The sequence below is a fragment of the Herpailurus yagouaroundi genome, unplaced genomic scaffold, assembly GCF_014898765.1.
Source record: "Herpailurus yagouaroundi ecotype Mexico unplaced genomic scaffold, PumYag 160, whole genome shotgun sequence".
NCBI lineage: Eukaryota > Metazoa > Chordata > Mammalia > Carnivora > Felidae > Herpailurus > Herpailurus yagouaroundi.
Window position 1 is genome coordinate 49,769,968 of NW_024412401.1, and position 12,035 is coordinate 49,782,002.

Consider the following 12,035-nt stretch of genomic DNA (forward strand, 5'->3'; position numbering starts at 1 on the left):
GACCCTTCATCCAAACAGCTTCGGGGTCCCTACGCTGCAAGACCGTAAACCTTGTGATGACATTTATGATTCAGTCACGGTTAAGAAATTAAAACAATTTAAATTAATAAACGTTAATTATACCTATTGATTACGGAGCCTTTGCTGTACCCAGCGCTGTGTTAAAGAAAGCATAAATGTAATTCATAAATACACGTAATGTAATTTAGCTGGGGAAGTATTATTATCACTCCCCAATTTACAACTAATGATTCTGAGGCATAAAGAACCAAAGTAACCATCCTAAGGGCATTTGGCTAGTAGCTACTAGAGCAAGCTCTGACCTGCCTGGCCATACTGTTGACGTAAGGGGAGCCCTCGTGGAACTCATACCATAGATGAGAATCAACCACAACCACGGGAGGAGGAGCCTGGAGGAGGGACACCCCCACCCCCACCCAGCCCTGGCAGGGGTGGGACCCAGGGAAGGGTGTTCCCAGCTTCAGGGGGTTAGTCTGTGGGGTCCCGCAAGGCCTTTCAGAGTCCTGGAAGCCGACCTAGAGTGTCTCTCAGAGTGTCTCATCCAACCCCTTCCTTGCACCATGGGGGAAACTGAGGCTCAGAGTGGCAGCTAGCCGGAGCTCCCATCCACAGAGCTGGAGTCTCAGAGACCACACAGGGGACTCAGGAAAAGGGAAGGAGAGCAAAGAGGCTCTGCCCCTAATCTCACAGGAAGTCTGCTGGGCCCCACCCTGGGGGGCTCCAGGCCAGACAGGCAGCCCAGCCCCCACACTGCAGGGCAAGCCCCAGAAGCAGCGTTCTGTCTCCCGGCTTCTGCCCCCGGCTCAACAGGAAAACAGGAAAGCTGAGCCTCGAGGCCCCCGCTCCAGCCTGACGTGGGTTGGAGGCTTGTCTCCCAGGAGCAGGCGGACTCTCGGGTCACTGAGAAAGTAACCCTTCTGCCTAAGAGAGGGGGCCCGCCTCCAGCCACAAAGAAATGAAGTTTCTGTCCAGCTCCCTGTGTTCAACCACCCAGCTCAGGGCATCTCCAACCCTCATCACCTTCCTGGAGAGATGGGATCACCATGTTTTAGAGAAAGGGGCGGGGACCGAGGCCCAGAGAGAAGCCCCTTGCCCAAAGTCCCACAGGGGCGAGGGCTATGCTGAGCTGAGCCAGGAGGGCGGTCCCACGGCCAGGCTGGGCAGTGACCCCCCCCTCCCCGTTTCCCAGCAGCCTTAAATAGGGGAGAGGGGGCGTGAGGGGAGTGTACCGCTGCCTTTTTTAATCCACCGCAACACCTCGCTGTCTGCGTGTGGACAGGCCGGGGCTGTCTCCTCAGACACAGGCCTATCTGTAAGGCCGGCACAGGGCTGCTTCTCTCCCACGGACGGCTTTGTTTGTTTACTCGGGTTTTCAAAATTATAACCTTTCCAGCCCCACCCGGGCCAGCCACGCCCTCCCTGACCAGTCGGTGCCGCCTGGGGCTGGCCATGGGGACAGGGATGGAGGGGGCCTTGCGCAAGGGTCAGGGCCCTACATTCCCGTCCCAGTTCTGCGGCCTCTGACACCCTAGGTATGTCCTCTGCTCTTTCTGGGCTGCAATTTACTCCATAACGAAATGGCAGGGGGTTGGCTAAGATGACTGCAAAGGGTCCTTCCTGGCTAGGAGGAAGAAGGGTCTAGGCCACAAAAAGAACAGCAGACACTGCCCATCAGCAAGCTTGAAATCCAGGCCGAGGTGAGGCTGTGGCCCAAGTAGCCAGGAGTAAAGCTGAGGTAAACCTTCCCTGCTAGCCCAGCGGGCCCCCCCCCCCCGCCTCCGCCAGGGAACATTTCCAAAAAATAAACAAAAACACAAAAACAAAAAGTGAAACAGAAGTACAATTGTCAGCTCACTCCCCCTCTGGATGTCGGAATCACCCCCGAAATCCCTGGCAGGCCAGGGCAGATGACAGCTCGCCCCACCCCACCCCCGACTCCGCTAAAATGGAGCTGCCATTTCACCTAGCACCTTCCATTTGCCACAACAACAGCTTCCCAGAATCTTCACATCCCAGAAGCAGGGCTCACCTTCCCGTTTTACAGACAGCTGAGGCACCAAGGGAGAGAGCAACTTGCCCAAGGCCACAGGGCTCATGGCGGCAGAAGCCAGCTGCCTCCCAGTCGAGACCAGACATGCTGCCTCTTGAGCTGGGCTGACCAAGTGGTTTAAACCAACATGCACTTTGGAAAACATAAAGATCCTCTATCTTTGTAACGGAAACCACATCACATCCAGCTTGATGGAAACTTCGGGGCTGGCACGAGTCCCATGAGATCGGGGCTCATGTCACTGCTTCGTCCCTACCACCGGGCTCGGGTCCCACATAAGACAGCTTCCAGAGAGGGCTCTTCCTTCCAGAGCAAGATGGCATCAGGCAATAAATATCACATCTTCCCCTTCAATGCAGCCATGGCCTACAGGCTCCAAGAAGTCAGAGCTAGAAGGGCACTATTGTCCTAGTGACCCATGACACAGATAGGCAAAGCAAGGCCAGAGGGGAAGAAGGACCTGCCAGAGGTCACCTGGCACCAGCACTTGAGGCCCTCACCTCCCAGTCTGCACCCGTAAATAGCTACTAGCAGGTAGGGGGATGAAAGGCAGGTGGAGCACAACAGCGTGAGAAGTTTCCTGCCCAAGGGACTCTTCTAGAAGATTCTGGCTTAACAAACTTGGCTGGACACAAACAGCTCTGTTCAGCATGAGGCATGAGGAGGCTGGACAGCTGTTACAGTTGGCTTGGCCACAGATCAGTGGGTGGGAAAGCGGGCTTCACACTTTGCAAACCACAATGGATTCTTCCTCTGCCCCTTCTGGGAGCCCAGTTACCCACTGGAGCCCACACCCTGCACTTTGGATCACACCGCGAGGAGGGACAGTCCTGGCCAATGTCCTACCGTGGACCATTCACACAGTAATGACTAATGCCAACAGGAGCCAATGCTTTCTTAAACACAAAGAGTTCTACCCATGTTACCCCATCGATCCCTCACAACCTCACAGGTCTGGGCTCTGGTTGCACCCACTTCACAGATAAGGAACCTGCAGCCCAGCGAAGGGAAGACACCTGACAAATGACAGGGTAGTTGAGACAGGATCTCAAAACCAGGTCCCTTAGAATCCAGGCCCAGCCCTTTCCCCACTGCCCTTGGAAGGCAAGAAGGTTCTCCTACTCAGAGCTGCCTAGGAAGGGCGTGAGTTTCACGTCATTGGAAGAACAGGAACAGAGACTGCAGGCCTTGAGGAAACAACCCACAGGATCCATCAACCCCACAGGGCTGACGAGAACAGAGGCCAGCTGTCCCCAGCCTTGCACATCGCCATCGCAGAGGACTGGTTACTCCAACTCCCCCAGACGCACTGTCCCCTGATGTGCCCCACTCCCATCTCACTGGTCCAGACCATCCCTCACCCTGGGCTCTCCTCCTCTCACCAACCTTCCTAACCCTCCCCAGGACTTTCGGGACAAAGTCCCCTCCCCTCCAAGGCCGGCCCCTTGGTTCCCCCAACTTCACCTCAACCCCCCCCCCCACCCACTAGGCCAGCCCCTCTCACACCTTCCCACAGAGGACCTGCCCCTCTAAGAACACGCCTCGCTCACCCTGCAGAGGGGCGGCCAGCCAGGAAATGCATGCGGGCCAGAGCCAGGGAAAAGCATGTGTCACTGTGTCCTTGTGCCTGGTACAGTGCCTGGCACACAGTAGGTGCTCAGTAACTGCCGACTGGAAGAATAAAAGAGAGAATGACCAAGGGCACCTGGGTGGCTCAATCAGGTAAGCGTCCAACTTCAGCTCAGGTCATAATCTCATGGTTCATGGGTTCGAGCCCCACGTCGGGCTCTGTGCTGACAGCTCAAAGCCTGGAGCCTGCTTCGGATTCTGTGTCTCCCTCTCTCTCTGCCCCTCCCCTGCTCGCACTCTCTCTCTTTCTGTCTCTCAAAAATAAAATAACATTAAAAAAAAAATTTTTTTTTAAAGGAAAGTACGACCAAGTGCATCTGGGGCCAGAGCTCACCACACCTCTGTGGGGTCTCATAGGCACACAGGTTAGCAGGACCAGGCTTGAGAGCCGCAAGGCTAGTCCTGGACACATGTGCCCGGGCAAGGGGGCGTGTTCCCATCTTTCTGTCTGTCTATCCTCCATGCCCGGCCCAACGTCAGGCAGCGAGGACAGTGCTGTTGAATGATGTTGAATGATTCTGCTATGTTGCCACAGCCTCTGCCTCACCATCCTCCAAGGTGTCCAGGGTCACAGGATGGTGCTCCTCATGCCAACTCCCTGGGGACACACACAGGGGGTAAGGGTGCCTAGGGCCACAGGACCAACCTGGCACATCTCTCTCCACGAAGTGCCCCTTATCACAGTTACCATTCATTACGTCCTCACCCCCCCCCCCACTGGCCCTGTGCTGCACCATCCAGGGGCCATCACTCTTGCCCTCACACCCTAAGAAGACAGCACTCTCATCCACTTTCACACAGGACACTGAGGCTCAGAGAGGGTGACTGACTTGCCCCGAAAACACCAGTCCCTCCAGTGGCAAAGCTGGGCCTCAAACCCGAGCAGTCTGACCGCAAAGCCTTGCCTGGAACCTCTCGACTCCCTGCTTCCTGCAACTTACCATCCACTCTGCCGCTGGGCAGGTCCCTTCACTTCCGTAGCCCACAGGTAATGCACCTCTAATGGACAGTTCCCAGGGGGTGGAACCAGGTGCCCAGCAGAGGTGGGCACCGCCTGTTCTTCCAGTTTTAAATCTGTGAGATCAGAAGATTGCATGCATGAGCCTTTCTGTGACTCAGGCCCTAAAATTCTACCAGGAGAGGGGCGTGGCTCCATTCCACCCTCGAGGGTTTTAGAGTTAGGTATCTGCCTTCCTCTTTCCTTCAAACTCTGCCCAGCGCTGTGTAGAGAAAACCCTTCTTCCTCAGGCCGGGAAGTGAACGGGGGCGGGGCAGAGGGTAAGGAAAAATTGGCTCAGGAATTTCTGCAACCGCAGGGTGATGCCTGATGCCTGCCTTGCAAGGAGACCCAGGGTGAGTGAGTCATGAGCTATGCCTGCAGAGGAGGAGGAGGCCACGCGGAGGAGAACAGGACTGGTCAGAGAGTGACTTGAGTCCCAGACTGAGTAATGTCGGGAGGGATCTATTTGTGCAACCCACGGGAGCCTCTGACACATGCTACTCTGTTCCTCTCCCAGGCCCCCTACCCCCACCGCCTGCCTCTCTTTGTGGCCTTTTCCACGTTGCCTTCCGGCCCAGTCTGGGCACCAGGAACTGTCTAGTCACTGTGCAACACGGTTTTAACAGCTAAGGCCTTAGACTCCAGAGTCGGGACCTTGCCGCTGCCTTGCTCTGCCCCACCTGTAAAATGTTGGGATAGAGCACAGAGGGTAAGGATTCAATTGAAATAATACAGGTAGGGGCACCTGGGTGGCGCAGTCGGTTGAGCGTCCGACTTCAGCCAGGTCACGATCTCGCGGTCCGTGAGTTCGAGCCCCACGTCAGGCTCTGGGCTGATGGCTCAGAGCCTGGAGCCTGTTTCTGATTCTGTCTCCCTCTCTCTCTGCCCCTCCCCCGTTCATGCTCTGTCTCTCTCTGTCCCAAAAATAAATAAACATTGAAAAAAAATTTTGAAATAATACAGGTAAAGGAAGGCCTGGCACGTAGCAAATGCTCACTTAAATGATGTCTAATCTTACAGGTACCCAGGTATCATTCAGAGCCTGATATGGCCACTCCCTGCTCTATCAGCCACCATTTTCAGGCAGAAGACATATCAGTGGAGTCTGCATGGGCCACAGGCTGGCTGGCGAAGCACTCAAAAGCCAATGTCATTAGTCCACGTCCCCAGCTCACAGCTCCCCTCGGAGCCTACTCCCCCTGGAAAGATGCTCAGAGGTATTGGGGGCTCCGAGAAAGGAGCCTCCCTCAAAATGCCCAGATGGGTGGAAGCAGGCTGGGGGAGAGTAGGTCAAGAGGTGAATCTGTCTTCAGCAGGGAAGCTGACCAGAGCAGGAAAGGAAACAAACACAGTGACTCAGTTTGCCCTTGAAAACCAACGTCTAGTCACAGTGGAGCATGGCAATATCCGGCATTAGGGGTAAGGCTAAGAAAACATCTGTTTGGATGGCCTCGGGAGGACCACTACAGCCTTTGGGAATGCTTCCAGGGAGGTTCTAAAGACCAGGGAGGGATGGTTATTATAAACCCTTTAGTGAAAGGAGCAAGATACAAATTGAGTCACGGTCTCAGCAAGGTAGAACGATAAACACAGAAGAGAAATACTGCTAACGAATGGAATGCTGATGGCTGGATGGCAGCGAGTGATTCCCAGCCTCGTCTCTAAACTTCATTCCTCAGGTGGTGGGGAGGGAAGGCCACGGCCCAGTTTGGGTTTAGAAAGGTCTCTTTGGCCATGTGTATGGGCAGGATGGAGGGGTGAGGCCAGAGCTCAGGCCTGGACAATGGGAAAGGAACAGAGTCGAAGCTGGATGGAGGGGCAGGGCAGGGTCAATGCCAACAAAAGGCTCGTTATGTAAGACTGACATGAGAGCAGAGCAGAATCCCCAGATGCTTCACCCCCAGGGGCTGGGGGTGAAGACCTTGGCTCCGGGCAGTGGCCCAGGCGGGGCTGGGCACTGCTTCCGGCCGGCCTGGTCTCTCTGCAAAGCCCAGGGCAGCAACTAGGAAGCCACGCGCCTGGGTGAGGGGATGGCCGAAAGGGGACACCTTCCTCCCTTCGCTCCGGGGACCTACCGCCATTTCCCAAATGTGAAGAGGTAGGTTTGTAAAATCAATGTGGAAAAAGGCATTATCTGTTTTGGCTCAATAAATACACGAGATACCGTTTTTCTCATATCTGACTCTCAGAAAGGGTAATAACACTCCAAACAGAGGTACTTGGTACTGATGGGAGGAATTCCAAGTGTGTACAGCCTTTTCAGAGGCTACATGTTCATACATGAAAATGTGACCCCGGAGTTCCCTCTCTGACACGGGGACCTGGCTCAGCACGTGTGCAAGGTTTGGGCAGCACCATGAGTTCTCACAAAACACTGGAAACAACCCAAATGTCCACTGATGAGGGGATGGGTAAAAAAATGGCACCCCGCACAGAAGGAAATCCACGCATGGAAGAACGAGGCCGACTCGTGTTCTGATGTGGAAAGATGTTCACGATACAGCGAGCGAAAAAAGTCAAACCATAGAGAGATATACTTGGACCTCTTCTTTTTTTTTTTTTTTTTTTTTTTCAAGAGAGAGAGCCGGGGGGGAGGGGCAGAGAGACAGAGGGAGAGGGAGAGGGAGAGGATCCCAAGCAGGCTCCGTGTTCTCGGCACAGAGCCCCACGGAGGACTCGATCTCACGAACCCTGAGATCACGACCTGAGCCAAAATCAAGAGTCAGACGCTTAACAGACTGAGCCATCCAGACGCCCCAATTGGACCTCTTCTTATAAACAGAGCTAAATGCATGTGTACACACAGATGTATGTTTAGACACAGGAATACCCCAAACTCCAGCGGTTTCTCCCGAGGAGGGAGAGTGAAGGGAGGGCAGAGGGAGGGAGTGCCCATTTTCTCACTTTACACCTCTAAATCGTTGTGTGTGCATTACTTGTGCAACCAGCCAGCACGGGCAGTGGTTGCCTGCGGTGCGGTCCCTCCCATTAAGGGGTATGGAGTTTCTCTCCGGGTTGATTCTCAACTTGACCGTGGCAATGGTTGCACAATTCTGTGAATATACACACACACTACACCATTGAACTGTACACTTAAGTGGGGGAATTGTCTGGCAGGTGAATTATGTTTCAATAAAGCGGCTATTTAAAAAAGATTTAGCAAAGGGAAAGGTGAGCTTGGCAGAAGGGAGACGCACAGGGACTGGCAAACTCCCTCAGCAGCCCTTTCGGGTAATAAATCTCAGGGCAGTTTATGTGTGTGTCGGGAGGCGGTTTGGGGCGGGAGGGAGGTTCCCTTGGCTCCCACAATTTCATCGCGGCCAAAAGAATTTCCCGAGGGGCTGAGTCCTTCAAGGCTGTTCTAGAAGCAGAACGACCCCCTAGGCACTGGCAGGATTCCTGCCAAGGGCACAGCACCCGCCCCTCCTTGTACATCCTGAGTAACAGTAAGCTCCCTCCCTCACTTACTTGATCTAAGTTTGCGTGGCAAAGAACCACCTACATGGACCACCGAGACACTTCTATGCTCGCATCCCAGTCGGGTCCTCCGGGCCAGATAGAAGGTGTGGGTTGGCCTAATCCCTCACCTCTCCATGTCCTAGCTCCTTCCTAGTCGTAAGGGGGCCTCATCACTGCCCTCAGGGCTCACTCCAGATAGTCTACATCCATCTCACACATTTGCCAATGCACAAGGAACACGGAATTCAAGGTTTCTAAAAATCTGGTGGATTCTTGCATCCAAAGAACAGTATCCACCCTGATGCCTGGGACTGAACAAATCTCAGAGAAACAGGATCTAAACCACAGCTACAATTGCCCCCTTCAAACTCCAAACACCTGGCCACTCTCCCCACCCACTGGAAAGAAAGAATCTATAACAGAGAGTAAGTGACAATTCTCAATAATAATAGTAATTGTTCGCTGAGCACTTGCTATCTCCCAAAGCACTGGGCTGCGTTCTTTTTTTTTTTTTTTTTTTTTTTTTTTTTTTTTTTTTTATGTTTACTTACTTACTTTTGAGAGAGAGAGTGGGCTCCAGCAAGCAGGGAGGAGCAGAGAGAGGAGAGAGAATCCCAAGCAGGCTCCTAACTGTCATCTCAGAGCCTGACACAGGGCTCGATCTCACAAACCGTGAGATCATGATCCGAGCCGAAATCAAGGGTCAAATGCTTAACCGACTGAGCCACCCAGGTGCCCCTGGGCTGAGTTTCTTACCAGCATTATCTCATTAAATCTTTGCAACAGTGCCCAGCAGGAAACTACTATTATAATATCCCAGTCTACAGATTAAAAAATTGAGATTAACACGGGGCACCTGGGTGGCTCAGTCGGTTGGCGTCCGACTTCAGCCAGGTCACGATCTCGCGGTCCGGGAGTTCGAGCCCCGCATCGGGCTCTGGGCTGATGGCTCGGAGCCTGGAGCCTGCTTCCGATTCTGTGTCTCCCTCTGTCTCTGCCCCTCCCCCATTCATGCTCTGTCTCTCTCTGTCTCAAAAATAAATAAACATTAAAAAAAAATTAAAAAAAAAATTGAGATTAACATGCTGGCCCAAGTTCACATCAGCTAATATAATGTGGAGTCAGTGTTGGGACCCTGAGCTGGCCCGAATCTGGAGGAGATTTATGGAGAAAATTTGGGACCGTTAGGCTCTCAGAGCCAGAAGGGACTTCAGCCATCAGGTAGCCCACAGCCATCAGTTCACAGCCAGGGAAACTGAGACCCAGAGGAAGTGAGTGACTGTCTGAGGTTACCCAGTCCTCCTGGCTCCCAGGCCAGGGCTCTTTCCTGTACACAAGCTCCCTCATGAAAGTAGGAGGGAATCATCCTGCCACCAACCCCACAGAGTTGCTAGTTGAGAACAAGCCCCTGCTTGCCAGCGGCTTTGAAATCCCAGGATGAAAGGTGCCGCAGCAGCAAAATGGCACCATGGACAGGAGGGTGCCTGACCTCTGCCAGGACCTGCAGGCTGGCATTCACCTGCTCACCTGCTCAGGGTGGGCACAAAACTGCAGGAGCCACTGGCCAAGCCTCAGGACCCTAACAGGCCTCGGAGCTCAAAGGACGGTGGGAAGGGATGTTCCAAACGCAAATGCAAAGGGGTGGCCCCAGGTAGGGAGGGCTCTGGAATTTTAATTGTCAGGCATGAATGTGCTCACTGCTCCTTGGGTGTGGTGAGGAGGGTGCACGGATCACTGGAGGTGGCAAAGGCCAGCCTTCATCCTCTCCAAAAGGAATTTCTAGGGTGGCCTGCTTCCTTGGGAGGGGGCTAGAGGCTTTTGCCTGCTTCCAACCTCCCAACCCCCTACTTTAGGTGCTCCCTCAGGTGAGCCTGGACCAGGAATTTGAGGCATTTGAAGAGGGCTATTAATAGCACTGAAGTGTTGAGAAGACAGGGGCCGGCAGGCTGAGTGGGCACAACCCTCTTCCAGTCAGCCTAGTATCCACAAAACAAACCCAACCCTGTCCAGGAGAGGACACTTCACCTTTTGTGGTTGCGGTCTCCACCCGTGTAAAATGGAGGGGTGGGGGGCGCTGGCAGTTTTCAGCCCAGGAGGTAGGAAGGTGGGGGAGAGCAAGAGCTGGGTGTGGGGGAAGGAAAAACCCCACCGAAGAAGGAGCAGGCACACCCCACCCAGGCCGGTGAGGGGCCCCAACGGGAGGTCGTGAATGGATGGACTGTTACAGAGCCCCAAGAGGCAGCCACCGACAGGGAGGGGACAGGAAGACTCCGCCCCAGGCTTTCCTCCTCCCAGAGTCCAGGCCTGTCCTATAAGGAGGCTTTTCCAGGACTTAACCCCCTGCTGGTCTGAGGCTGGAGAGGGTCTGACTCATTTCTACCTCACCCTCACCCCTGCATCCGGGCCCAGGCCCAGCACCACAGTCACTGGACAACCCTTCCCCAGCACCTTCTTTGCTCTCAACTGTGGGGCTCTGGAGACACAGAGTTAAGGGACACCTGGTCCCTCTACTCAAGGGGTACAAGCAGGCCGACAGCTGCCGAAACTCTACAGGACTGTGGGACACATCAAGATAAATGGAGGTGGACACAGCGCTCTGGGCTCACTGGACAGGGAATGGCAAAGCCAACAAGAGGAGCAGACTCCTCTTTCCATAGGCTGCACCCATGCCCGCACCCCATATGGTCCAGCACCCCATGCACTGGTGCTTCCTCTGTGCCAGGCCCTGTGCTAAGCAAGCTACATAAATTAGGCCACTTGAGTCTCTCAACAACTCACTAATAAGAAATTATTCACCCCGTTTCAGAGAGGAGAAAACTGAGGTGCCAGTCCATTAGGAGACTTCCCTAAGAACTAACGGCTGGGAAACAGATGCTGGGATTCCACCCAGGCAGCCTCACCCAGGGCGGGAGAGGTGAGCCACAAAACTGAGTTTCCCAGGCACTCTGAGATTCTCACTCTCTCTCTCCATTCTCCCGGGGATGGAGGAGGAGGAACCCAGGACCCTGCTGCAGTCCTGGGGCTTCCCCCAGGAAGCCTGGGGTCAGCTGCCCTTCTAAGAAGTGGCCACGGTGCAGTGACAGGCTGGGAGCAGGGCTGACTGCAGAAGGGGGCTGAAGAGGCTGGGCTGCGGCCTTGACCAGCCTCCCCCTCCCCCCCACCGGACACGCCTGCCAGCAAGAGCACCCTGCTTGATTGAGCCTGAGTCAAGGGCAAGGGTCTGACCTAGCCCTTCTGGGCACCCCATCTTTCCCTAGCCCTACTCCCCAGGCGCAGTCCAGGCATTGATGGGCCTGTCCCTAGAAGCCTCAGCCACGTGTACTAGGGCTGGAACCGGGACAGTGAGGAAGATTCGGGACACGCTGGCCGAGTGGGCCACAGCTCCATCAGGGTAGTATGTTGGGGGATTTGAAGCGACCGGCTGGGAGGGGGTTCCAGTAGAGGGTGGGGGGCGCCTTCCCTCGGAAGGGGTAAGGGCGAGCTCATAAGGGGGCAGGAAGAGGCGCCCAAATGTGGAGGGAACAAGCTCAGGCGCAGGACTTGGTCCCCAGCCACTCCCGCCATGTCCGGGGCCTGACTCTCAGGAGACCCCAGCCCCGGCGCGGCCGGCCGACTGGGGTGAGAGCTGGTGCTCCCCTCTGGACCCCCAGCGCGCTGAGCCGCGCGGGACTCACCTGTGATGTGCTGGCGCCGGGCGTCGTCCAGGTGCGTGGACAGCACGTCCCCCATGGCGAGGAAGAGCCGCGGCCCGATCCGCCCGCCACCCGTCGCTGCTCGCGCTGCTCAGGCGGACGCCGCTGGCGCCATGGAGCCCGGCCCGTCCCGCTCCCGCCGCCCCTGGCTGCGGCCTCCGCTCTGCCCGCGCTCCAGCCCCGG

At 55.3% G+C, this 12,035-nt stretch overlaps 1 protein-coding gene across 1 annotated transcript in view; it reads right to left on the reverse strand.

Moving 5' to 3' along the window:
* Positions 1–12,029, reverse strand: part of NIBAN2 (niban apoptosis regulator 2) — a 54,104-nt gene extending 42,075 nt beyond the window's left edge. The window contains exon 1 of the mRNA XM_040482383.1: positions 11,834–12,029. Within this exon, the coding sequence (XP_040338317.1) occupies positions 11,834–11,888 (55 nt within the window). The 5' untranslated portion in view covers positions 11,889–12,029. The remainder of the gene's footprint in view (positions 1–11,833) is intronic.
* Between the last annotated feature and the right edge of the window lie 6 nt (positions 12,030–12,035).